At 41.9% G+C, this 27,500-nt stretch overlaps 1 protein-coding gene across 3 annotated transcripts in view; it reads right to left on the bottom strand.

Moving 5' to 3' along the window:
* The window catches only part of rgs7b (regulator of G protein signaling 7b), a 72,699-nt gene that overhangs the window by 3,848 nt on the left and 41,351 nt on the right, over positions 1-27,500 (bottom strand). For 2 of the 3 annotated variants that reach the window (XM_035403740.1, XM_035403741.1), the window contains exons 4-16: positions 27,321-27,371; positions 20,745-20,851; positions 18,843-18,894; positions 10,387-10,451; positions 9,907-9,983; positions 9,573-9,654; positions 3,966-4,040; positions 3,765-3,863; positions 3,403-3,464; positions 2,753-2,863; positions 1,966-2,091; positions 736-922; positions 53-142 (exon numbers count right to left, since the gene is read on the bottom strand). In XM_035403740.1, coding sequence (XP_035259631.1) covers positions 53-142; positions 736-922; positions 1,966-2,091; positions 2,753-2,863; positions 3,403-3,464; positions 3,765-3,863; positions 3,966-4,040; positions 9,573-9,654; positions 9,907-9,983; positions 10,387-10,451; positions 18,843-18,894; positions 20,745-20,851; positions 27,321-27,371 — 1,184 coding nt within the window. Of the gene's footprint in view, positions 1-52; positions 143-735; positions 923-1,965; positions 2,092-2,752; positions 2,864-3,402; positions 3,465-3,764; positions 3,864-3,965; positions 4,041-9,572; positions 9,655-9,906; positions 9,984-10,386; positions 10,452-18,842; positions 18,895-20,744; positions 20,852-27,320; positions 27,378-27,500 lie in introns of all 3 variants that reach the window. The other variant, XM_035403742.1, reaches the window with a different exon arrangement.

The following is a 27,500-nucleotide window of genomic DNA, read 5'->3' as shown; positions in this document are numbered from 1 at the left end:
CGTGCATGACGCAGGGTCTGGCCACGGCCTCCTCGCTGTGTCATGCGTTTACCTTTTTCTTGGCCTGTAGCAGCTCCTGGTAGGCACTGGAACGGATGAAACGGCTGTAGGAATCGCTTTTCATCAGCTTGTAAATGTGCTCCTGTAAAAGAGATAGTGGAAGGAAGTTAAGATGCGCAGCACGTATGCCAAACCGCTCCTGTAGCGAGAAGATGCAGACAGCAGCCATCTGGGCTAAGTGGTTTTAATTTGTAGCAAGACATTCAAAACAGGCACCGATGCCAGATAAAATACGACAATAGTTATAAAACTTCATCTTAAATGATGTGCCCTCAAACAGTCCTTTCCAAAGTAGCTTAAGAAAGGAAATTCTGAAACAGATGAGAGATGGCAAGAAAAAACACTCATAGCAAAGACATCTGGTGGCATCTGGTAAAATAGAAACTCATTACCATCTTCAGATGTGGAGCAGAAAACAAAAGACTAGAGTACTTTCTATGAGAGAATGTCGAAAAACAGACAAAAGTGTATAGGAGAACGTGAGTCGACCCAGTTGAATTGATTGTTTCTTGATGGTTACTTATTGGCAGTAAATAAATAATCTATATTAGCAATCTAATTTAGATTAAGTCTACCCAATACTAGTCTTCTGTCTACCTGCAATGGCGAGCTCGAGCCACCATTGTGCTTTGTAGCTTCATTTTTGCCTGGGGTTAGGCCCCTGTCCCAACGTACCTGTGCATCCTCAAAGGCGTAGCGTCCAGGGTCCTTCACGTTCTGTGTGGTTTTGTCGTAGCTTTTTGAGTCGACGTTGATGGCACTGGGGGCCCCAGGGGCCAGGAACTCCAGCCAGATCTCCTGAACCCGGGTTGGCACCTCACGAATGGGCCTCTTCTTCAGCTCCTGAACAGCCAGCCAGAACCTGCCCACAGTAGCATGGCACACAGTGTGTACAAGAACGTGATAAGCAATTTAGAACCACAGCTTTGAGGTATCTAGATTATATGTTTTCAGATGGCTTTCAATCATATAACTGTGATTATAAAAGAAATATCAGTGTTAAATTTAATATAACTCCTTAAATGAGTCAGTGTTTAATATAACTCTTTGAATATAATAACACTCCAGATAAGTAACAAGGGATAAGAAAAGCCCAACAGTGAGATTAGTTGGGCTTTTGGGTAATTTTCAGACAACATATGCATCTAATTACTCCAGACATATTATATTTAAGCTGTCGTCAAAAGTGATCTCATTACATACATCCACTGACTAAAATTAAAGTGTTAATATGAGTTTATGCTCCAGAATGTTTTCAAGACAACAGATTTACTGGTTGCCAATAATGCAGGTCAGTGTATGTTCACCAGCAGGGGGAGGTAAAGAACCAGTCATTTTATAAACAGTGTTGTTTGGGGAACAAATCAGCTTGTACATATTCAACAACACCAAATAAGGCAATTGAATTTGCGACAGTTCATTTTCTCATTTATACTCCCAATTGATTTTATTGTTAAGCTTTATGTTGTTCCTGCAGATTGCCTGCAGTTATGGTGCCTAAGTTGTCAATCGAGTGTTAAAAATCAATACCTACGATTTCCATCACCCCGAGCCTCAGGCGACTCCATGCCGTGGTGATTGAATAACATTACAGGGCACTCAACCTCAAGCTAAACATAAGAATGATCTACATGCTTTCCAGCCATGTTGGGAGTAATCAAACATAGTAAAAAATGTATGCATTATTAATTTCTTTTTACAAAGCCACAATGGATAAATGAATGAACTGCATATTAATGTTGGCTTTTTTTCTTATATTATTCTTATATTTGTAATAATCGAATGTGATTAAGGACCTCCTGAATAGGATTCAAATATAATGGAGAAATATAGTATTTTCCATATATAGTAATACAGGTCAGTAAAATATCTGAAGATGCAGTTTTGGGCAAACTGGGCCCGTACCTCAGGTTTTCTGAGCTGAACTCCGACTCCAGGAACTTGAGGAACTGCTCCCTGCCCACCTGGTCTTTCAACACCTCGTTGATGCCGAAGGCCCATCTCTTCACTCTCTGCTGCCCCGGCTCTTTGCTGCAGAGATACGCGCACAGACGCCGCACGTCAGCACCGCGGGGAGGAAGCGCCGTTCTCCCTTAACCTCACGCTCCGCGTGACGGTGGCAGGCTTTCCAGCGCAGGGGCAATATTTACCCTGTTTAGCTGCGGACTTTGGACTCCATCCCGGCCAGGTGAGCGCGCGTACGAGAGGAAGGCGTCTGGACCGGCTCCAGTGCGCGCATTACCCCCCACGCGGCGGCGTTAGCGCTTAGCCGAGCTTAACGCGGCATAAGCGGGCAAAAGGAAAAATAAACCCGCACCGCTGAAGGGGCAGGGAGTTGGGCAAAAAAAAAAGGGGGGGGGGGGGGTGGAGTGCTTTGAACATGTTTATCTTGCACATGCAGGGGTTTCTAAAGGTGTCGAGATGCGCAATGAGCGAGCTCTGCATTCTGAGAAATGGTGATAAAGTCATTTCTGCTGTTTACAGAGCAAACAGAGGACACGGGGGGGGCGGAGGGTGGTGATGCAACATGTGCTGTTATGAACGACGCTCTCTCTGTGCCGAGGACACACGAAACAGAAGCATGGACGCGCCGCGCCGCGCCGACCGGTCTGGCCCCGAACCTCCCAGGCCACGCTGAGGTCATAGCTCACCGTAGCCTCCGCACGCAAAGGCCTTCCCCCCGAAAACATACCTGGCCTCCATCTCCCACACCGTCGTGTCATCTGAGATCCAGGGGTTTGAGGGATCGGGTGACGTGAGAAAGGGGTCGTATTCGATGTACTGCTCAGTGTAGCTTAACAAACTGCGGGGGGAGAAAAACGGGGGGCAGATGTTAGCAGCTGGAAAGACGGCGGTACAGGGGCGTGCAAATGGCAGCGTGCTCATTTAACAGTGGAGGGCAGCAGTGAGCACCCACACCAACAGCATATATGGCAGCGCAGACGGCATTGAAAGAGGCTAAAACAATGAAAATACAGAGAAACAATAAGAAGCAGGAAGGCAGTGAGAAAGCTGCCATTGTTAGACCCCTCAGGCAAGCCTTGAGTTGATCTCAAATAGAAGTTATAGAACTGTCAATATACTCTGTTATAGCTTATTATTAATTATACACATACATCTAAGGGATCACCGGGGGCAGAGGGGAGCTAAGTATTAAATCTGGGTTCCATAAATAACATCAGTGAGTATCTACACTATTTCAAGTACATAAGAATTCTATTGCAAAGGTGTTTAATGGATGGAACCCGCTCTGATAAACGGATTTGACATTACACTGTACTTGTTAGAGTGCACAGTTATAAGCCTGATTGCTTGTCTTACTGACAGGAAGAGAACACCTACCTCTCCGCAACCTTTGACATTTTCAATCGATGCCTATCCAACTGCACCTGCCAAAACTGTATCTGTGAATTAAATGGGAAAGCAATGTAAATGTATTGCTCAGACCACTGACACAGAGGAACCACAGTTTTAATTTTAGATTGCACGGCACAACCTGTTTGGTTTACTGGAGAAACTGTACCAAAGGACTGTCCCTGCTCAAAAGCAGCAGTATTTCGGACTTCTGGTTTGACCTGGCAACCCCACACCCAATGCCATGGCCCCTTACTCAATAAGGCAGTCCCAGTGAGTGACAGTGGGGGAGTGTGAATGCAGAGAGCATGCAGCGCTGTGATAGGACAGCTGCAGGGACCCGCTCGCACCTTGTCGTGTAGCTCCTCCTCCGTGGGCTGCCGGGCCTCGGGGGCAGGGGTGTGAGTGGGGCTGTGACTCCTGATGTCGTTCTGAAGCCCGTAGACAGACTGCAAATCCATACCAACCAGAGAAAGGGTCATTACGAGGTGCCATTCCCCGCACAGCTCCGGGTTCGACACAAACAGAGAGCGGGATGGTTCATACCGTACCTTTCTTGTTTTGTGGGGCTGCTTCATTCTGGAGGATTTTTTGATATCGGCTTCCGTTGTGTTCACGCAGCCGGGCTAAAAATCACAGTAAAAGACACGGTCACCGGTTCATGAAAAGGTTCAAAATTAAACCAGCATTTCACAGAAAACTAAAAATGTACTCCTAAAAATTTTAATAAAGTACCAGACCTAGAACAAGTAGGGGCATGAGAAAACAGTTATCATTCTGATGATTGCTGCTAGTCGGTACACCGATTCCCACAACGCCATGTCACTGAGCCTCACAGCAGTGAATTCAGAGCAGGGCCTGATAAGTACACTTCTAACACAAGCAGGCATTCCTATAAATCACCATCTCTTTACGTTGAGCAGCTCAGACCTGGCCACACAGATCCATAAATCAATCGAGTGCGAAGCGGGGCTCCTTCCTGCCCAGTGTAATGGCATGGATAGAGTGTCTTTGTTTGGCGTTGAAGGGTGATGGATGCGGCCTAACAGGCCCAATGTGTGTGTGGTGGCAGGAGATAACTGAGACATGGCAGTTAGCCTGGGCATATTTTTTTCACTGGTCAGCAACTGTGATGGTACAAGGTGTCCTACGGGAGATGTACTTTTCTTTTTAAGTCTGTAATACAGCATCAACCATTAACATGGCTTCATTAAGTTTTTTTTTTTTTTTAATGCGATGATAAGCAACAGTTGCTGAGGACAACACGCTGGTGCCCTCCAGCCAATAACACACTCCTGTTTCCATGGTCCTCAAAGCATCATGGGAGGACCGCTCAGTTCTACAAGCATAGGCTGGAAGGGACACTGAGTTTTGATAGCTCTGTGCTGTTGTAGGCTACACAGAACCTGTACTTTAAAAATACTAGGACAATTGAAAGCAGGCCAAGTTGAACTGCTTCAGAATGCACTTAAAAATGTCTCCAATTTCTCCAACATTTTCCAGTGCATATTCTATAGAACTCGGCAAGATGGCTGTGACTGTGGTTTCACCACAATTAGAAATCTGAGTAAAAAGCCATTTTTTTAATGCAATCACAAATAGACAGAGATAGCATTCGAAGGGTCCATCCAAGATATGTGAGTCATCTAGTTGCTATCTGAATAGACATTTCCAAAGGAGCACAGCATGCACTCATTTATTTTGTAAGTAATCGAGTGACTAATAATGATCAAGACGAATAAATAAGCCGCCTACACTTCTGTACACCTGATAATCCAGAATTCTATTTATATTCCGCCTTGCCTTAACAAATTACTTCATTCCACTTCACAGCTCATTTTGTCTATATATAACAGCACGTGTAAGTTAGCGTGAGCCCAGGCCATGTTGCTCTTGCGGCTTCCTAAATGGTTGATCCTACAGCGGCTCTGTGGTTCACTGTTACAGAAAGCCTTTTCTCTGCTATGTGAAGTGAAGGTTTCTTTGGTGATAACGTTGGGATGTGTCCACAGGCACATTTTCCAGCACTCTTTCAAAGTTAATGGATTAATCACAGAAATGCTACTAACCATCTCTTGCACTGTATGTATCATGCCAAGACAGCACTGAATTGTAAGCTGCTCTGGAAAAATCATCAACAAAACAAATAGATAAATATAATTTTTTCCATTAATGTATTAGCCTATACACTCCCTGGCTGTGGAAGATTTTAAAGATTCCTTAGATGAAAGAAGTTTTACTCCAGTTGTACATTCCTTTTAAAAGTGTATTTTAGTTCAATACATGCTGATTATTCCATCATCCTGATGGAAACTGGTGTAGCATTGAGGACTCAAGATATTGCCTCTTTAATCATAACCTAAAACAACCTTCATTAAATTGAATGAACTCAAGTCAGTTGATGTAATAAAATATTCATTTTCGGGAGAAACATATCTCTGGCTATTGTTCAGATATTTTCATTATGCATCCGAGTTCATTAAATTGAATGTTCTTTCCTTGTACAAAAAAAAATTGTCTCTCCCTCACTGTGCCACACTAATGAAACTACAGGGAACAAAATCTTATGAGCATTTTTGCATTCTTACTGGCATGTAATTTTCATAAGATATCATGAATTATTCAAGCTTCATTTCATGCAGTAAGCTTCCCCAGCATGTTTACCTTGGACAAATTTGAATGTACAACCAGACTATTGTTGGTGCAATTGTATTTGACAGATTGTTTATCTTAATTATAGTACCAATTTGAACATTTAAGCAATGTGTCGGTGAAAAATTCAGCATAAATTCAAAAAGTTAAAAAGCTTTGTGCATACACACATACATTTGCATATTTATGCTATTGTATAATATTGTAAGCCATTGCATAATTCCTGGGAGTATGATCAGATCAAAAAAGAGCATTTTGCATATTTATGTATGATGAAAAAAGAAAACTATTAACTTTTGATAACTACCCATATTTCCCAGTACAAACAGCAGCATTTCCCATTAAAAAATCAAGAATCAACAAATTAAACACACAAATCACCATGATTGCTGATTTGGCAATGATAAATATATAAGTGACGTAATATATAAATAAATCCTTTTGATATCAAGACCAGTTCTATTGGGGACACAGTGCTCTCTTCAAAAAAAAAAAACATTTATGACACTAAATTGGTAATCAAACAGAGATTCTCTATATTCTAAGTGCCCACATTTTGCAGTGAAGCAGTCACCGTGCAGACGGCTAATTAATTCAGGAAACGGTCAGCTGTTTGCAAACGCATTGCTATTCCCGATGACATGATGGAGCGAAATTCCGCTAGCTGGCCGTGCATGTTGTGATTTGCTTTTGCTGGCATGCCAGAGCAGAAACCGTAGCGCCGTGGAAGACGTGCGGAGCAGTCTGTAGGTCAGCCGACCCGTAAGCCATACACAAATTCCCTTGTGCGGTTGGGGGGTTTTGACTCCCTGTCGCTGTGCCTTCTGTGCCGCGATCCCATCTCTATCTGTTGCCCTGTTTGCTTTCCCCATCCGAGTAAATAAATAAATAAATACAAAAGGAGGACAGGCTGTCCACTTCTTTCTTTTTTTTTTTTTTTTTTTTTAAAAAGAAAGAAATCACGGTGCCAGATGCACTCGTTTCCAGGCATGCTCCGTAATGCAATTGAGTCACATAGAGCTCGCTCACGTATGTCTAAACACGGAGAGTGCATTTAATGCATTAAACATTTCCCACAGTGCCTCAGGCACACCAAACCAATCAGAAAAGGAATCACCAGAGATGAAAGAAGGAAGAAGACCTTCAAAGAGTCGTATTTCTATTCAGGGCTGTTCTCTGGGATCTGCTTATACTTTGCCTAAAATATCTTAAAGGGTAAATGTTAACACCATTCATTTCACAGTTTTTATTTTGAGAAGGGGAAGAATCTGGCAGCCAAAGTGAGAGCATACTCTGCAGCAAAGGCAACGAGTAAAACATTTTTTATTCTGTATTTATTTGTATGAAGTAACACCACTCTTCCTCCTGAATCTATAGTCTGAGCTTATTTCGAAATACAGATATCTGTGCTACGTGATTGTAACTGAATAATGTTGAAACTTCCACTACATCATTAGACAACTAAAGGTGGGCAAGACCTCTCATCTGAAATGCACAGTTATTCACCAGACTCTTTAGATTCTATTATGGAGTGTGTGGCATCATCAGTGATAACAAATAACTGAAACTATTTGTGTGGTAAGGTCTCTTCCATTTTCTATCAATTTACATATTGTATATTGTATTGTGATTTGGACTGTTTTTAAAAAAAAAAAAATTCAATTGTGAGACACAAAATGAAGAATGAAAAAACAGCCTAAATATGACCTGACAATCTTCTAAAAAGCAAGGTTAGCTTTTCTTACATAATATTAAAATGCACTGGCTTTTCCCTGATTGAGAAAACAATTAGTGTTTCAGTGTACACATACACAATATAATAATATTCAGTGGTATATTATTATATACCAGCAAGAAGATATGTCATTGGAATTTAGTCTTTTAGATTCCTGTGCAGAAAAAAGTTAACAAATTTTTCCATGACATCATCAACTGCCACTTAGAATATATGCAATTTGAAGAAAATGGCGGTGCTCATAACTTGTCAGAGCTATGTTCTACAACAGGGGGACGAGGATTTAGAAATATGATGGAACTGTAAGTCAAGCTTGTTAAATTGTTTGCGCCAAAATTGAATCTGCCATTTCCAATTTACAGCGCACAAGCTGATCTCATAAGCAAAGCAGACTCCAATTTAAAACTCCATCGACCACACACTGACACACTATTCCCCACTGAGTGCTAATGAGCTAATGAGTGCAGAGGGCCGTAAGACTGACAAGGACATGGAACACAAACGAGCTCGCAACCAAAAAGCATCGCACATGATACTGTGTCTATTAAGGGCTTCAAATTTTTTAGCTTACAGATACGCCGCATATGAACGGTCTGGAGAGAGTGATATTTCCTTTTTCGTTCCCTGCAGTTATACCACGTTAATGTGAATGCACACGGGCGCATGCGCAAGCAATCCCAGGAAAGAACCCATTCTACGCCTGTGCAGTGTAAATTCCACGGTGCAATCTCAGCATGGTAAACGCAGTCCTTTATCAGTAGCGACACAGCCCTTGCTAATTACATGAGGAGCCATTCCCGATTTTCAAAAAATTACAATTGTAAATTTCCAAGAAGGTTATTAATGTCAAAGTGCAGGCAAAAATAAAGGTGCGAGCAGCATGTTTGCAGACAACCATTCAATGACATTAAAGGATTACAGTAATTATCTTCGCATCACAGGCTATAATTGAACAAAAGAAGCCAGCCTTGATTCAACTATTGGTCATTAGCCATCATTTAAGGCCTTGGCAGTAATTGGTAAATGAAGCCTTTAGTATTTTCCAACCAAGCAAAAGCTTCATTTTTTTAAATCCTCTGTTATAAAAATAAAAAAAAATACTCTTTGAAAACACACTCCAATTACATTCCAAGAAAATTCTCGATTAATGTTCAAGAAGGGAAAATGGGTGCTGTGTAAAATCAATAAGAAGCCACAGAGCTGGATCAATCTTCAGTCATACAGTCTGCCGGGCTAAAAAGCATTGTATGCGGAGAATTCTGCATTGTAAATGTGGAGGACGCATGTGCCCGCACGCATACGTGCTTGCGCTCACCCGCTAACACGCAAATTCCCATTCCGGCGAAAGCAGTTTAAGTAAGATAACGGCAGGCCAGGATCGAGGGTCTGAAAATGCCAATCTGCTCTGTGCCTGTCAATGCAGGAGGGAGGCACACTGTGCATAGACAGCACTGCAGAACTACCCATCGCTCTCTCCGCTCAAACAGGGGGAGCACGGTCAGGACAGGCAGGGGCTGGCCGACCATGTCCCGTCAGCCCCGTGAGGAGCAGGCAAGGTCAATCTCTCCCGTCCCGCCTCCCCGCTTCCCCGCTTCATTAATCGTGTCTTCACCACATGACGCCTGGCCCCTAACCAATGCCCCATCAATCCCGCCACACAGCAACGCAGCTGGTCTCTCATGCACATAATGATGCACATAATGCATTCTGCAGTTCAGTTCCAGGTTTTTGGACTACAGTTGGACGCCAGTAATGGGGAAAAATGACTTACCACTGGTCTGTGTACGTCCCAAAAGGCTCTTTCTTGACTGTCAAGTATTTTTCTTTCGATTTTGTCTCTTTTCTTGTCAACTCTGCACAAAACAAAAAAAAATGACCTGAAAGAATAACCTTGACAGCATTTTAAATTACCAGGAGTGTACTACTTTGAGAATAGTATGAAAGAATGAGCATGATTATACAGCCCAGTCTCTCAACAGAAGAAAATAAAGTTCGAACAGAGGTTGATGCAGAACAGAATGCACATTCGAGCAATTACACAGTATTCTCTCTCTGCACGGCTGGAACCCTGTCAGCCAATCAGCTCTCACACGGCGCTCACTTACTTTGCCTGTGCTTCCGCTTGCATAAATATAAACTCCCATTTCCGAGCGAATGCTCTCTGTAGCCTTGCTAGGCTCTCCTAAAACAGCACAAGGAGGAGAGGTGAGAGCAGTTTACCTAAAGACACATCTTGATTGACCTTCAAAGGACTTTAAAACACCTCCTGCAATTTGTTCAAACATTGGCTTTATCATTTTAAAATGGACAACACATGCAATTACATATAATTATTTTTTATACGGTAATGTGCTACAATATGTGACAAACTCCGAATGTCACATTAAACGTACATGAGATTTAAAAAAGATCATATATTATAATTTTGTACAAGATATTTATGCATCATGTACACAGTGCATAGATCTGCTGTTTATAGGTTATAATGAATGTCATATGAACATAATGTACATAAGCAATATGGCATGATGGACGGATCAGCTAACAGAGTGGCTGTTAGTGCAGTTTCAGGGGAGGAGCCTTACAGCCTCGTAGTCGGCGAGCTCCAGCCGGGCTTTGTTTTGCATTGTTCTTTTGCAGAGGTAAACCGCTGAAAGAGAAAAACAGGACGGAGGCAATGAGAGGGATCGGCGGAGGGGAATGGCGTGACCGAGCTCGCCGCTCGCTGCCCCCCCGCCACGGCCACCGCCACCGCCACCGCCACAGCTGCCACTGAGACCGCGCGGCTGCTCGGCACCCCGCTCCGGTGGGCAGCCAGCCAGCACCGCCGGGCCTAGCACCAGCCCTTCTGCTGTCTGCCGCCGCCGCGCGCGCACACAAACACACTCGACCTGGACGGATAACGTGTTTAAAGGAAACTCATCAGGTGCTTTGGCTTGAAGGAAGGGCGTCTGAGCAAAGATGCGATTCTGGGAACTCTACCATTGAATTTCTCAGACCATCTGCGCTCATTAAAAAAAAAAGGGCTTATTTCATTTATGAGGTTGGTTATCCCCTCCGCTGAATAGTAAATTGAATTTAATTTGATATAAATGGAGGAAATTATGGGTAATCCACTGCATATATATAAAATGACACAAATGTCAAACATGAATGACATTAAAAAATGATTAACTACAAAAAGCTAACTACAAAAAGGATGCATTACAATATTTTTTCATCTACTTAATTAAGACAGCTAAATGAAGAAGAATGCATCATACCATACCAGTGGAGGAACTGGTTCTTAAGTAAAGCGACTATTGACTTTCAAGCCATTCATTTCTCAGTTACAGCACAGACATCAGAATTACAAAAGGAAAGAATTCAAATAAAATCAGCAAGAGAGGGACTCACGTCATAAATGAGCAAAATGTTTTGAGAATTAGCAGGTGGGATAGGTGGTTATGCTAACAAAAGGGTCTGAGGCAGATTGTCTCCCTCCACCACTTCACGCTGTCTATTGATTTGGCTGATGCCTTCACTCAAGGTGTCTGGCAAACTCGTCGGTTTCAAAATACAATGCCTTACAACAAAGAACAAATCACTCCCTGCTAGGACAGAAAGGCGCGACAGCAAACAAGCTTTCGACAACAAGGATTCTTAAAAGACATTGAGCTATAAATCACATAGCGGTTCGCGAGATAAACACCCGGGGAAGGTGTACAAGATCTGTCTTCCGACGAAAGATGAGAGCGTGGAGACAGACCTACAGAATTATAGGCCCCGAGGAATGCGTTCACTGGTCAGATGGCACTTTCCTTGATGTATATTAAAGGGCATTGCTGTAATTCGCCTCATTTCCTGGTGAAGATCACACTGGGCGGGAAAGGGAGGTTAGAAGAGAGGTTGAGGTGGATAAATCCTGCTCCTCGTTGCTGCTATAAAACTCCTCATTTGCAGTATTTCTACAAGATCTGCATTAAGTGACTGTTGGCCTCTTCTAATCTGAGGACTAAGGCCTATTGTCTCCTACTCAATGAGTCACGACTGATGATTGCTATCAGGAAAAGAGGTCACCCTATGTATAAGAATTTAAATTACAGTTTAATATCTATATTTGTTGGGTGACAGGTGAAGGTATGTTTATGGAAATGCTGGCACATATTTCACAGCACACAGTAGCTCCTTCTGCTTGGAATGAGACAAAGCTGGTATTTTAATTAAACTCACCTACAGAAAAGACTTTTGCCAACCATACCTAACGAACAGCTTGGCATGATTTTTTTAAAATGATTCTATCATAATCTGTTGCATTTTATTTCTCCCATCAGAAGGGGTACTTAACATCTACGATGCTTGGAAATAGGCCTGTTATGACGGAGTCTGTAGCATTTAACTGACTGTCATCGGGGAAGAAGATGATGTCATTTCCACGCACTGATGAAATTCATGAACCACAAAAGTGAAGTCCTTCATACAGAGGACCCAAGGGTACAGCAGCAACTGCATCGCTTGTACCATTTATTTCTATCAAAGCAGTGTTCCCCAGTGTGAACCCTGCACGGGGAGAGCTAGAACAGTGTATATTGCTGTAGATTACAGCTGCCCTCCCTTAATGTAAATGGGTTTTTTTCATTCAGTAACAGCTACATTTGCTATCGCAGACCTTGGGATTTATTTCTAGCATCACTTACCATTATGATAGAAAATATAAAGCCCATATTTTTTCTGTTTTCCTTTTTTCATATGGGAATTCATAAGTACAGAGGTTGTAACACTTTTCTGGCAGATTGTCTGAAGAAAACCCGGATAATTTACTTATGTCATCTAACGTCAGATTGCCAAGATGCCTTTATGTTGTGCTGTGGTGTGGAATTAAGATTTATTGGAAAACATAAAAGAGTATAATCTGTAAGGCACAGCGAAAAGCTTATCTGACACCCTTCTTCAAGACAAGATAAGAGGCTTGTGAAATGAAAAGCAATTAAGTCCGTATGGTCAGCATGTGCATGGATACGTATGTTCGACTATGCATACTGTATGTTATGGTTTGCATTGTGAGATAGAGTAAAAGAACCACTAGATAACATAATATTGTTTTGTCAGAGATACAAAGCTGAGACAGACCACAAATAGCTACAGATGCAATGATTATAACCTGACTGGCGAGATGAGATAGCCTAGACACAACTCTAGTAATGTGAAATATCGGCAGACACAACCATCAAGCAGAAATCAATGTCCAGTTCAAACAATTTCCAAGTAGGGTACAGTCTACACGTCTTTGTGGTGTTGCCTCATAAAATAATAATAAATCAATAATACCAAAAATGTATGAACATTGTATGAACAAGTACTCAACCACTATACTGCATAGCTAAAATTTTACGAGATATGTAATGTAGGTATACAGATAGTGAATGTAATGCCAATAAACTTCATTTTGAATATATTACATTGTTTCAATATGCAGAGTTCATGTCCACAGTATTGCCTATGCCCTGCAGGGATTCTGTAGAGATTGGCCTTCCAAATCCAGTCCTTAATTAACCTCCAGTCAGCAGCAGTTACCACTGCGATTGCCAACACACCAGGCTGGACCAAACTACCAGTGAAGATTGCTGCAAAAAGTCACAAAGTTATTCACACGTTCACGAGCAACACATTCACAGTATTTTGAAAGGCTGTGGGAAGCAAATGCAGCCCTGGACCTCAAAGGGAGATGCATGACATCATCACTGTGGGACACAATTTTTTAGGATGTAAGAGCATCATCCAGCATTTGAGGAAGTAAACGTTCGCTGGAGAAAGGAGCACACCCCATCTAGATTATATCAGTTTTCAGACACTGAAGTCCTGACAGCTGACAACTCGGCAGGCATCCAACAGACCACAAATTTTTGCCTGCCTTTATAATTTACCAATAAGCTCTTAACATACATGTGTCTCCACAGCATGCTCAGTCAGCAACACCTCAACTATTTTTAATTAAGATTGGATATGTTTATTAAAAAATGTTCACGTAGTAGACCCTCTGTCCAACATTAGCAAACAGAACAGCATTTTACGGCTCGAATGCTACTATTGAACATGAATGCCTTACAAGTATTTAACATCACATGTGAAAGCATTACGTATGTTTCATGAAGAATATAGTATTAAATACTCCAAGTGAAGCCCAGAGATCTGAATAATAAAACTTTTGTCAAAGACAGGTGTTCATGAATGGACAGAAAATAAATGAGTATTTTAATTTAATGCCTTCACTGACATTTGAAGCCTTGCTTTGCTTTTGCCACCATGAGGCTAGATGAATCAAAAGACTAAGCCAAGTCAAAGACAGAATATTCATAATATATGAGATCGATAAGGAGACACATTTCTTGTGACTTTGCAATGCGCAGATTCTCCCCAATGACACTCCAAAAGTCCTTCTTCTAACATTAGAAATTGCATCATATCATACACTCAGTGAAGGGATGTGTCCTAGAGCCGTGCTCAATTCCAAATATCGCATTAAGGAGTAATCTGCAGCAAGAGCCCATGGATGTTGACGCTTTCGGTTCAAATGTTGATCCAGCCAAGGTGGCAGAAAGGGTCCTGGGTAACAGAAGAGGAGCCATGCTGTTAGGGTGAGGCAGATGGATAAGAGTCCAGGCAGCTCAGAGACCACTCAGGTCTTGGGCTTGGGCAGGGCAAGGCTCATCTTCTGTTTGTCTTTTTTTTTTCTTTTTTTTTTAGGGGGGGTGCGGGGTGGTCCCGGTTTGATCCCAAACAGGTCATAAATGTCAAATCTGAATGACAGAGCTGAGCTGATGATGACAGAGGGGACAGATGCTTTTCTGAAGAGAGAAGCGGCTGCATGTTGGGTATAGCCAGGAAGCAGGCCTCTCTGAAGACATCCATCTTGCACGATCTGCGGTGCAAACTCAAAGTCTAAGTCCTGAACCAGGAATGGTCTGTCCAGTTCTCTCAAGCCAAGAACTGTGGTGATTCACCCAGTGAGTTCACAGACTGTAGTGTGCACAGTCCACCTTCTGTGTGCATGTGGGCAGCGAGAGAAGTCATTAGAAGTCATTTTCTTGTTCATTCATAGAGAGTCAAACACATATGAAATAATAAACCTCTATTGTCCTTCAGCCCTGACAATAAATGAGAATGATAAAAGTACAAGACTCATGAACTGTGGAAAAATTGTCTGAGGAGCCATAAACTGTGGAAAAATTGTCTACCTGAAAATACAAGTGTCAAGATGATCCTCCCAGAATCTTACGTTTAATAGAACAGACCAAAAGAAGTCTATAAATACAAGAGGGATGTACAAATATAATAAAAAAGGCACTAAGGGGCTTTTTAGTTCTGTATTCAGTTAAGATTTGGTGATTTAAAAATCTAGGCCACGCCATCACCTCGCAAGGGAGGGTTTCAATTGGCAGATATCCCCTGCCTCACCACCCAATAGCGACACATGCCATATCTACCTGTACCAGCTGTGCACGCTTCACAGTCCTCTGCCAACAGAAACTGCACAGCTCGGTTGGTGAATTGCACAGAAAAAAAAAAAAAACATAGCAGCAGACTTCCAATATTCGTACACACACCAGTGACAGTTACAGAAATAGCCTAAAGTTTCGAGTGGATGTTCCAAAATGGGGGGAGAAACTTATTTTCTTCACAGAAAGAGCTAATTTGCTAAGAAATAATATCACAAACACCTTCCTGCTAGCATGCTTCAGATGACTAACAGCATAGGTAAACCATGCATTGTCTCACTGAGGACACTAGGACACTGAAACCTTTGCCGGAATTGCAAAGCAGAATAGTTTTTTGGCTCTTCATTTACATGGTCGTGATTAATTACTGTAGTACTTTCGGTCCTTCTGGTTCATCCCCATGCCTATAATTAAAACCTCTTTTACATGCCTTGCAATGGACCCAGGGGGCCGGCTTGGGCACCGTGGAAGTCGAGGAGGATATTCATTAGTGATCTGTGTCTACACAGTGTTGGGCATTACGGGGAAAAGAGCATGTTGTGTCCTGCCACCCTGGGACAGATGGCCTTGCGGAACGCCGCTACTGGGCGATAAGGTTCCGCGGCTGGGAAGGGTACAGACCAGGACACTCCCTCTGTCACAGGAAGTACCGTTTCCCCATCTTTGATGGAAGCAGTCCTGGGTGGGAGCCGTATGAGAGAGGGAGGTCTCTACAGAGCAGGTCTTGTCAACAAGCGTATGGCTGAATAGAATCACGTGGCTCATCAAACTCATCAATAATAAAATTATTTAATTGCTTCTTGTGGAAAAAACAAATAGCGGGGCTACTGAGTTGGCTTGTCCTGCTAATATACTGGATTTAGCGAGACAGAGACATGGCCCGTGGTGTGAAGCGAAATAAACCCGTCATCAAATCCTCACTTTGGATGATCAGCCTCTCGTGTGAGGACATTAAAGAAAAGGATACGGGGGTTTGTGGTGTAAATGGCTGGACCTGCTGATTCACAGAGTGACAAAAGAGGCATTGGGGCCATGCAAAATATTTCTCTGGCAGCGGTTCCTTTGCAGTGCCTGACTACTCTTTCACTCCCGTTGCACTTTCTCTGAGAAGAATTAGAGCGCACGAGAGTGAACGCACCGCGGCGAACAGGATCGATTGTTTGCGCTTTAGCTATCCTTTGTTTGTCTTTGAGCTTTCCTCCTCCCGTCATTTTCTGGTTCACTTTGTTCGCCTTTGAAAGGGTAAGGGAATCATTTTCCTGTTTTGCTAGCACATTGGCTCTAATGTATTCAATTCAATTCAATTTTATTTGTATGGCACTTTTTACAAAGGGAATTGTCACAAAGCAGCTTTACAGAGACCTGAGCTTGAACCCCCCAAGAGCAATCCTAGGGTGATAGTGGCAAGGAAAAACTCCCTGGCTGCTAATAGGATGAAACCTTGAGAGGAACCTGACTCTGAAGAGAAGCCCATCTGCCGCTGGCTGGCACCAGCTAATTGCAAAAAGGCTGATTACGTAATACATGTATAATCAACATAAAAATAACAGTACTGTACATGATGACAGTATGTAATTGAAGCCAGGCAAGGATGACTCTATTAATGACTAGAGATGAGTTGGAACGCCAACCAGTGGTACTATCAGGTAGGAGGCAGGCATGAAGCTGGAGTTGAACCAATCACGTCTGGAGGAGGGTGCTCAGTCAGTCTAATGTCTACTGCTCCAGGCAGATCTTCTGTTTTTTTGGTGCTCACCAATCCCCCTGGAAAATGTCCATTGCAATGTGCTGAATGATTAATTGTTTGTAAATGGGTAAATAGAAAATAATGATTGATAGATTGGTTAAAAGGGAACAGGACTGGGCCCCTGAGAGACCAAGGTTCGCTCACCAAGCAGCTTCAAGCTCTGAATCACGGGTGGCTCAGACTGCCGTTCGCAGGTGAGTTGAAAATGGAAGTGCTGCTTTTGTATGCACATGTGCACTCACACCTGTATACACTGGGGGGGATGGGGGGGGGGGGGGGGCGGGGGTTCAGCTAGAGTAGACAGGAGTATGCGGTGTCCTCTGGATGTAAAGGACGAGGCAAGACAGTGCTGTGTATCTTCTCCTCTGCCAAGCTCACTAAACCATTTTATTGTGCAATCTATTTTTTTAAATTTCATGCTGGATTCTTTTGCCGCGTGGTTCAGGACAGTATTCCTGAATAAGAGTATCGCTAGCAATATTGTGTCTGTGGCTATTATTAGCATACACTTCAGTATTTATTTCCAATGAAAATATTTTTATCATTACTTGGCAGCGCACATTTGAAATGCAGTAATGTGACATTGAATCCAAGAGACGTTTGCATTAATCTTCCTCTAAATAAAGAGGATCATTGCTGCTGAGTGTTTAATATTTGTGAACAAGTGAAGGCCTACTAGTAATCACCCACACAACAGGAAAGGGAAAGTGGAGATTGTGAGATTACTGTCCTTTTAGTGGATAAAGAACAGCATTTAGTGCTTACAGTGCATTATAAAGGAAAGGGCTGAAACAGTAGGGATCGCCAGCCTCCCAGTCTTTGATGGTAGCCATCAAAGCTTTGCTTCCACTATTTGAGTTCATTAAAGGTTCACTTAAATGTGAAGAGAAGGGCAGGAGGGGAGCTATGCCCCGTCAACTCCCAGAAAACAAGCAGCCTCTTTTAACTGAAGCAATGTCAAGGCTTGTTAATTACTGGAACCTATACCTAGACCCATACTGAATTTCAAACACTGCAGCCAGAGATCTAGCACACACTAGAAATGTAGATGCCCCAACACTGTCCAGTGATATTAAGGATAATCCTGAACATCACAACTGCTGCCAATTCCTGATTCATCCATATTTAGCTGCTGCTAATTTTTGATTAATCCATATTTAGCTTATCATTAATAAAGAATATGGAAAGGGATTCAACGTGATCAGGCATGGCATGTCCAGCTGAGGTGATTGGTCCCATATGGCCCTGATAAAACCCTGACAGTTGCAGTTTTGACTGTGGAGTTCCAGAAGGCGGAGCATAATTAACCACAGCATTCCCCAGGAAGAGAGGGGTTTTGTCGGCAGGGGATCTCTTGCTTCACTGCTCGACAGCGCCCCCTCTGGATGAAGGGACAGGTTTCACAGCCCCACAGGGCAGTGAATGTGCAGCGCAGCATAATGGATTTCAAAGAAAAAATATTTGTAAAAGCAGTGGCTGAGCCAGCCTGTATCTCAGTCAAATCAAATGATGCATTTGTCATGTCAGAGGGGGAAAAAAAGCACCATGAAGAAATTTACAATTCATATTGACACCTCTTTTCACATATCAGAATATTCTCACATGTTTCAAAAAGGAAAATGATGAGGCTTTTTTAGCGTGTGATATATCTTGAGATAATTGGATCATCGGCGTGTAACATCTAGTAATTGGAACACAGTCAACCAAACAGACAGACAAGTCTGCCCCTTTTCAACAGTGCTTAAGAAATGATGAGTATTGAAATAATGGCTCTGAAGCATTTATTTCAAAGCCCTCTCTGCTAATGAGGTTTACTCACCATAGTCAGTATTTTCTGGTTCCCAACAGTTTGAAGGCCAGAAATATGGAGTCTAGAGGGAAACAAAGAGAGAGAAGCGAGCAAAAAAATCTTTAGCAGAACGGAACTATGATTATTTGCCTGAATGGAGAAAGAGCTTTCAACATCAAAGGCCACTTTTCTTTTTTCAGAAGCATTACAAATTCTTAAAAATACTTTATTTTAGATATAATAGGCATGAAAAGAAATTAATCTCACTGAACGTTTTCAGGAAAATGAAGCAGACAATATTTTTCTGGCGTCAAATTAATTGATCTCTCGCAGCTGACTGTGATATGCTCGAGTGACTTTGGACTATGGTATTAAGCGCAAAGGCACTGGGATGATCTGACCTATTTATTATGAATCCCAATGGAAGTTAAGGAAAAGAAACGGCAGAACTGGACCAAAATGCCAAGCTAAACAAATGAATTATACTTTAATGCTGCCACATAGTGCTATAACCACAAAGGCCTTGGACCTTACTTGCTGCCCTTTCAGGAGGCTCATGAGGTGACAATATGACATCACGCACCGCCATGCTCGCCCAACAATGGCTTTCATCTAAGATTGTCAACTATCAAGAAATGGGTGCTGTATGTTTAATGCTGTGAGGTCAGTTGAACAGTTAGAGAATTAGCCATGAGCATTTAGCTTGTAAGCCCCTAACATATTAGAGCACCTTTTAATTACAATTCTTCTTCTTCACTTTATGCTGTTACTTGTACTGTCATTACTTATGCAACAGTCAAACTAATGTATGCATATCACCATCATTCAAAAATGATCCATTAATCACATTCACAATTGAAAGCATTTAATCGACATCCCAAACCTGGAAATTTTTCTAAAAACATATGTGAGCTAAACAACCATAGAACTTATTTTCATGGAGGAGAACAGTCTTGATCATTGAGTAATAACAGAAGAAAACAGACTCTTAGTATGTGCTCTGGAAGAAATCTTGGTGGTGAGAAAAATATGCATTCATAAAGAAACAGAATGACAGAAATGCATGCCAAGGAACCTCTGAGGAGATGAGCAGCATTGTTGAGTTCCCAATCATCACTAGGAAAAATACTTTAGAAATCCTATTACGGCATCTACTTTACACTTGCACTCCAAACATCTCAGTCCACTTTATCATAATCTAAATGGAAATGATCACAGCATTCACAGAAGTGCAGATGTACAATCTCCATCACTCGTTTGACCTCTGGAATCTGTTCTATTTGATACCGCCATTGCTGCCCGGGTCCATAAATATGCATAGAGATACAGCAGCGTCTCGGCCTTCCAAGACAGCGTAACGTATTATGTGACCCGTTCTGATTTCTGCCCACAAGATTACTGTAATGGAATATGATGCTTGGAATATCCTGCGTCCTCTAAAACCCAATGTCGAAAGACTAGCTGGAGGAGCTAGGAAGCCTGGGAGTGTAAAGTCAGCAAACAGTCATGCTTGGCACCTTCAGAAACCCCATAATTACGTCCATATGGCAAACCGACAGCAAACACACTGGTTATATTATCTCTTCGTGGAAAACGTGAAACTGAGTGCCCGGTGGCGCATTCATCAATCAAAATGGAGTCGATGAAATGTGAAAAAAATGATGATTTTTTATTTCTCATATTCCCCTGTCCTCTGTTGTGATCTCCGGTGTTCTGGTAATGTTGGAATTAGCATCTTGCTGTAGCTCAATGCTGTGGATCTTTCTCAGAGCACCACGTGTTCCTTCCATATAATGTACTGGGCTTTCACCTGCATCCCCCAGGTAGCTCCCCCCACCATCTCAATAATCTCACAGGAAGTTCCCTTAATGCCCGGGCACCCCGAGGCACCATAGACACCCCGATCCGACAGCCCGGGTATTCCGCGCCTACCTGAAACCTGTAGAAGGTGCCGTCATCCTTCAGCGTCAGCACGTGGTCTGAGATAGGAAAGAAGTAGCCGTGAGCTGCCATCAGGGTGCCGAGATGAAGGGCCTCAACTGGAACATAAACCCCCCCCCGTTTCACGTCAGTCTCCTCTTCATCAAAAGAGGGTTATTTGGAACAAATGCGAGCCAGTGTTTCGCATAAATAAAAGAGCGGTCATAAATATTTCACCGGGTTTATTCCCTTAATGTGAGAGAAGCCTTTGAAGTGTGGATTTAGTATGGCACCGCTTCTGTTTCAGTACCTGGATACAAAATTCATTAGAGACTTACACAAAGAGAAGACCTGAATATATCTTTTCAACAATATTAATAAATGGATGCTTTTATTTTCTGATATTCTGGTATTAACAAAATTCCTCTGGCCTGTGCAGGATAATCGGAAATTAGCTTTATTATCAAAATGATCAAAAATATGAATAGTACTCCTGGAGCCAAGGATAAATGTAAAACACATGAAGACCTTGAATTAAGGATGAAATACATTAGGTATGATATGAAGTTGGTATGATATATGAGTCTTTTCTCAGTCCTTGGTGCCTGGATTTGGCCCAAAATAAATAATTGAGAGGCGCAGAAATGAACCCAGACTGGTCTCTATAAAGGGATTTCTGTAACAGATGAATAAAACAGCTGAAAATTCTGAGATGAACCACCAATGAATACACAATGCCACCAACCTGCAACACGAAGAGTATGTGGTATAAAAGCCCATTAAATGTTATACACAGTGTGTGCATGCCTATACACATGCATGAATACCCTACATACTGTATACCCAGAGCTCACTGCCACGACATGCTAGTGAAACTGTTGAGTGGGTGAAGCTACCGACGAGCAGAACTTCAGATCATAGGTGGGCTCACCAAGGTACCGTTATGCATTGCCATCTCTGAGATGAAAAACAAGATGACAGGGGGGCGGGGGGGGGGGCACAGGCTGTGGTTGAGAAGAGCAGGCGTACAAGGCAGTTCTGTTTAGCTGAAGACTGGAGTGAGTTGAAACAGATTGGCGCAGGTATGGTGCCCTCATCAGGCACTCCCGCCTCTGTCTGCAGCTTCACAGCGGCTAGTCATCTCGCAAGGGGCTACGCCGGGCTATATTTAGACACACAGAAGAGACGCCACACTTTGGTACGCCACCTGCCAGGTGTTTTGTATCCTTCCGGCAATTCCATTTCAAACATCGTAGTTGTAACTCAATTATCCGCAAAGGGTACACTTGTGAGATCTTTCATTGCTTTGAAGAGAAAGCCAGATGGTTCTTTATTGTTTTGCTTTTTATTATTGGGGCTTTTATTATCAGTATTTTATTTTAGTATTTTTTTTAGCATTGGATGATTCATCAGAACTTACAAAAGACTGATAAAGACACAGACCAGTAATGAAAGTTGTCTATCCAATACAGTCACAGTTACCAGATATCAAATTACTATAGATCGCCATTATCCTGCATCTCACTGTGCAATTAATAAATCATTTTTCAGTTGTGGCCCTTAAATATTCAATAATAATAATAATAATAATAATAATAATAATAATAATAATAAAACCCTCTATTGATTCTATAAAATTTAATATAAATCACTTGTCATTCAAAACTAATTAATGCCTCAATATTTCTTTGGATTGAAGGTATGGTTCAATCCAAACTGGAATTAAATGAAATGGTACTGTTTATGTAAGCTGCTGCAAACAAAACATAACTGAGACCATAATAATAGCATTTCCCATCCCGTTGTTTCAGTTTTATGAGTTGTGCACTCAGGCTTCATATATAATGAAAATATAATGAATATTTTAAATAAAATATAGCATTTTCTTTTTTACATGTTGTCCTTCAGTACATTAGAATGTTTCTTTCACCAGCTGTACACATACAGTTACGGTACAGTACGGTACAGTACTATTGTTGCAACTGGAGTTGCAATCTTCTGGCATTCAACTAATGCCACTTGCCCCACTTTGGTCCCCCATTCAAAAGCATTCTTTTGAACTAACCAGCACAGGGAGTATGTTGGGGGGACGACTGGGAGAGCTAAGGCTTTATGAGTCATCGATCCAAATGTGTCTTCTGTTGAGTACACTTATGACTATCTACTTACATGCACAATTACTGTCCAGACCCACGGCTGGTAGGAAGATTTCGCAGGATTTAAAGATACGGTCGGCATGCATTTTAGAAAGAGCCTGGTTCTAGAGCCTGTTCTCCAGTCACCAGAGGACGTGTGGCCCCCCGGAGACCCGGGTGACAGATTAGGAAAAACAAACAGGGTGAGAGGGACGGGTTGAGCGCAATAAGGGTTGCCGAGGGGCACCATGACAGCACCAGCAGAGGGAGTAATCAGCGACACCACAGCCGTTCTGATTATCGCCACGGCGGCGGAAAAGGCCCGGCGTCGGGTGCCTCGCCACAGGGGGAGTGACTTGCCATGACTCGACAGCCGGATGGTTCTCTCCCCAGACTGCGAAAAAGCCAGAAAACCCCTCTGCTCCCCTTAGACCAAGTCTGCCTCACAGATGGTAGGGTCCCTTTTGAGTCTGACGAAAAATAAAGCTGCAAATCTTAAACAATGTGGCGCACTGAATGTAAGGCTCTTTGTGCATATCCTCTAGAGTGGAGGAGGGAGAAAGCGAGAGACCGAGAGAGTGGAAACTAGCTCTTCAAGGGAATTGCTTTATTTGAAGGAGAGGATGGGATGAAGGATTAGACTGTAGAGGGAGGAAAAGCATTCTGGGAGAATGAGTATGCACATTATCACTCGGACAGAGCTCACATCACAAGAAGTACCCAGAGTAAGTTTTTGGAGAACATCTCCACACACAACTAGTTTTTTCCTCTTCAACCACCATCAAGTACAAGCAAAAAATAAAATCCAAACACAACCATTTATACCCAAGGTCATCTCACAAGAACAACTGAAAATGCCTTGGGGCAGTTTTAGGGGGAATTGGGATAGGATAGGCAGACCCGGGTGGCTAATTCATCAGATGGCATTCACACACTGACAGAGCAGCAGGCATGGCAAGATTGACGCTGCCCCTATCTGGAGCACTAATGCCCATTAGGCTGCAGGCAAATGTCTCCCCATTTATTATTCGTCCCACCGAGTAGAGTTCCCCAACTCTGTGACCCACCTGGTCTGCAGTTCCCCTGTATTAATTCTGCACCTGATATTGCTCCAGACATTGAAAAATCTGTTTGTTTATCCCTGCCCCATTTTATAGCTCCCTACAATCTATCAGGAATGGCACGAGACCTTACATTTTATGAGAAACAATGTAGATTAACGGCTAAAGAAAGGAATTCTAGATGAGAGGCAACATGGTCAGATCAAGTGGGACCTCTCTAGTGTATTGCTAAGCGCAGTTTCCATGAGTTGCTATGTACGGTAGTAATTTGTATGTGCATCTTTGACATAAGGGTACTTCCTATCCAAATATATAAAAAATATTCTAATATTCTGCTATATGTAGTTCTACAGTGCGTATACCAATCATGTCAAGGATGAGTGACAACTACCTAAAAAAAAGCCCTTCTAGTGGCTGAGCCGACAGAAAGACAATGATCCCGAACATATTGTTAAAGCAACAAAGGATGGTTTTCAAGACCAAAGACTAGAAAATTCTTGACTGGCTAAGTCATTCACCCGGCCCGAATCTAATTGACCCAATTTCATATGCTGAAAAGAAAACCTAAGGCAAATAGCCCCCGAAACAAGCAGGAACTGAAGACGGCTGCAGTGCAGGCCTTGCAGAGAATCACCAGAGAAGACACACCTGGTGATGTCTATGCGTCATAGACTTCAAACAGTCAAAAGACAAGCAACAAAGTACTACTCATGACTACTTTAATTTACATAGCATTAATAATGTCCCGAATGTTATGTGGGAGTGGGGGCTATGTATAAAAAGTGCTTTTTCTAAGAAATTTCTAAGAATGTGCACCCACTCTAAAATTGTGAAGTACAGAGCCAAATCAAGAAAAAAATGTCTTTGTCCCCAACATTATGAAGCACACTGTATAAAGCTGAGTGAAAAAGAATTATGTTGCAATAAATGTCATTTAATAAAATTGCTTTACAGTCAATATGGACCATGTAAACAGCACTTCAACACCTCATTAAAACTGGTTGAATTTAAATGGACTACCCTTGGCAGTCAGGATGCCTGCAAAATATTGTCTTAAAACATGTTTATGCTTTGTTTTCTTGTGTATCCCACTTGTGCTTGACCCCATAATGCCTCCTAGATATATTCTGATTTTTTTTTTTTGTGTGTGTGTGTGAGCATAAATGCATGTATATATATATAAATATATTATAGTACAGAACATAAGTATTGAGAGCAGCATGAATTCTGAAGTGTACAGAAACATCTGCTCAGATGCAACCAAATGCTTCCAAAGTTACTGGACCACGCTTTACCTTTCAGCTGGACCCAAAACATTCTGCTAAAGCGACCAAGGAAGTAGAATATTCTTGACTGGCAAAATGCCCAAGTAACAAACAGGAACTGAAGATGGCTGCAGAGGCCTAGCAGAACATCACCAGGGTAAATACCTAGCATCTGGTGATGTCTATGGGTTGCACAATTCAGACAGTCACCAAATGCGAAGGACTTTCAACAAGTACAAAATATGACTATTTTATTTCAGATTACTTTAAGAATGATGTGGTCTTTTACACATTGCTGATAAATGCCACGACTGTTTGCAACATTTGTTTTCCCCTTGAAGTCATCAAATAAATCCCGGCTATCTCACAGTAATACAAAATCTGTGCAATTTTCCCTCGCAATGACAAAAGGGGGCTTTGATTCTCCGGTTCAGCTTTGTCCTTTCCACGAAAATTGGATGCTGACATTTTCGTGACGTCTGCACTAAAACAAAGCCTCAAAAAAAAAAAAGAAAAAGAGAAATTGGTGCATCTGACTGTGTCCTAGGAGGAAGGAGGAGGCCACTTAAGGACTGAACTGATAAGCTCTGTGAGAGGGAGGAAGAGGCGCTGTGTTTCTCTCACTCCATCATTTGCTGATTTCCCAAGGTGCCTCTCCCTGGCCATTGTCGTCCAGTGGGGGTGGGGAGGGGGGCAGGGGACAGGGGGGGGTGCAATACACGGCGTTCCTTCTCCGTTCAATCTTTATTCTAGAATTATTTGTAGAACAGCTCTAGTTACAATAAGAGCTCAGTGTGGCATGTGATACTTGGAAATGGAAAGGAGGAAACAGGACCCTCTGTTCATCACAACAAATTGCAGCCAAGTGTCCAGTGTCCCTCTCTGCAAAAGCTTCTTCCAGCATAGGAAAAATCTAGGGTTTCATTCAGGATGGGGAAGTATACATGTCACATTTATCAGGTAACAAAGAAAATTTGAAAATATTTACTTCTGACTTATGTTTGAATAACAAAATAATTACCCACGCGAGAGCCAACCCTACAATGCATTTCAGTGGTTTGTAGAATCAGAATATTTTGTTCACATTGAGTGTAACCTGGTGCATTGAAAAATATTTTCCCTCAAAGACTTTTTAATTGAAAGCATTAACCCCAGTCACTGTAACAAATAAGTGCTGTCCTGCTTTTAATGTCCAAAATCCTAAATCTTGAAACCCCTGGGCCCATGAGTTCAAAAGTGATCTGATCAGATTTTTACTATCGGATTGGATTAAATCCTGCAAATGGGTAGTTCAAAACCAAAAAACAGGATTGGGATCGCTTTGGAATCCGATCAGATCAGGTAATCGAATCCTAGCTTTAATCTGGATCAAATTTTCAAAATGTGTAGTTCAAAACTTTAACATAGGATTGGGATCATTTTGAACCAAAAAATCAGGATTACCTTGATCCCAGTAGAAGGGTGGATTTAGAGTGGATTACCAGAACAAAATATAGTATACAATTAATTTCAAAATACATTTCAATATAAAAAAGATGGTAGAGTTTGTAAATTAAAATAATACATTGTTTGTAGGCTCAATGGTTGCAAACTGCTATTCCTTGTATCAAGAGCTGTCAGAGCTAAAAGATTCAGATGTAAAAAAGAAAAGGTTGTTTACATTTGTAGGGCCATAAAAATTGACACTCAGAAAATTACATATTGCGCCTTGAAAGCCCCCCGAATATTATATATAATTTGAAGGTTAGAAAATCATAATATTTCTCATGTTCCAGTGCTTTAAAGCACTGATAATCAGGATCTGGTAATCTTGAAAAGTCTGAATCTGGATCAGGGTGATCCTATCCTGAATTGCTTTGAAATACCAGGACAAAATCTGGCTGAGTTGTCTGATCCTGGATCACAAAATATGGGATTTCAAAATCTGATCGGATCTGATTGAGATAAAAAGTTTTGAACTCCTGGGTCCTGGTGATACTACTTCTAGAGTCATACAGTCCCACGAAACAGAAAATTTGCAGAGTTTCTGTTCAGAATGGGATTCATCTTTAGCTGTCATGTTCAAAGACTAAGATCAATTCCTCAAACAGAGACTCCACGTGAGAAATAATGAAAACAAAATGTTACCTTGATCTTCGATGTCTAGGTTTTTGATCATCCACTGCACAATATCAGAACCTGAAAGAAAATCAAAACACGGACAAATGAGTTGGGCCTGTACCTTGAACACCTCATACTCATGGAGCAGCACTCTGGTTTTCGCCTTAGGTAAGCACTTATTCAGCCGAGTTCAGCTTTATAAATTGA

The sequence above is a fragment of the Anguilla anguilla genome, chromosome 2 (genome assembly GCF_013347855.1).
Source record: "Anguilla anguilla isolate fAngAng1 chromosome 2, fAngAng1.pri, whole genome shotgun sequence".
In the NCBI taxonomy this organism is placed as follows: domain Eukaryota; kingdom Metazoa; phylum Chordata; class Actinopteri; order Anguilliformes; family Anguillidae; genus Anguilla; species Anguilla anguilla.
Note: the sequence above shows the minus strand (reverse complement) of the source record. Positions and strands in the feature narration are given on the sequence as shown.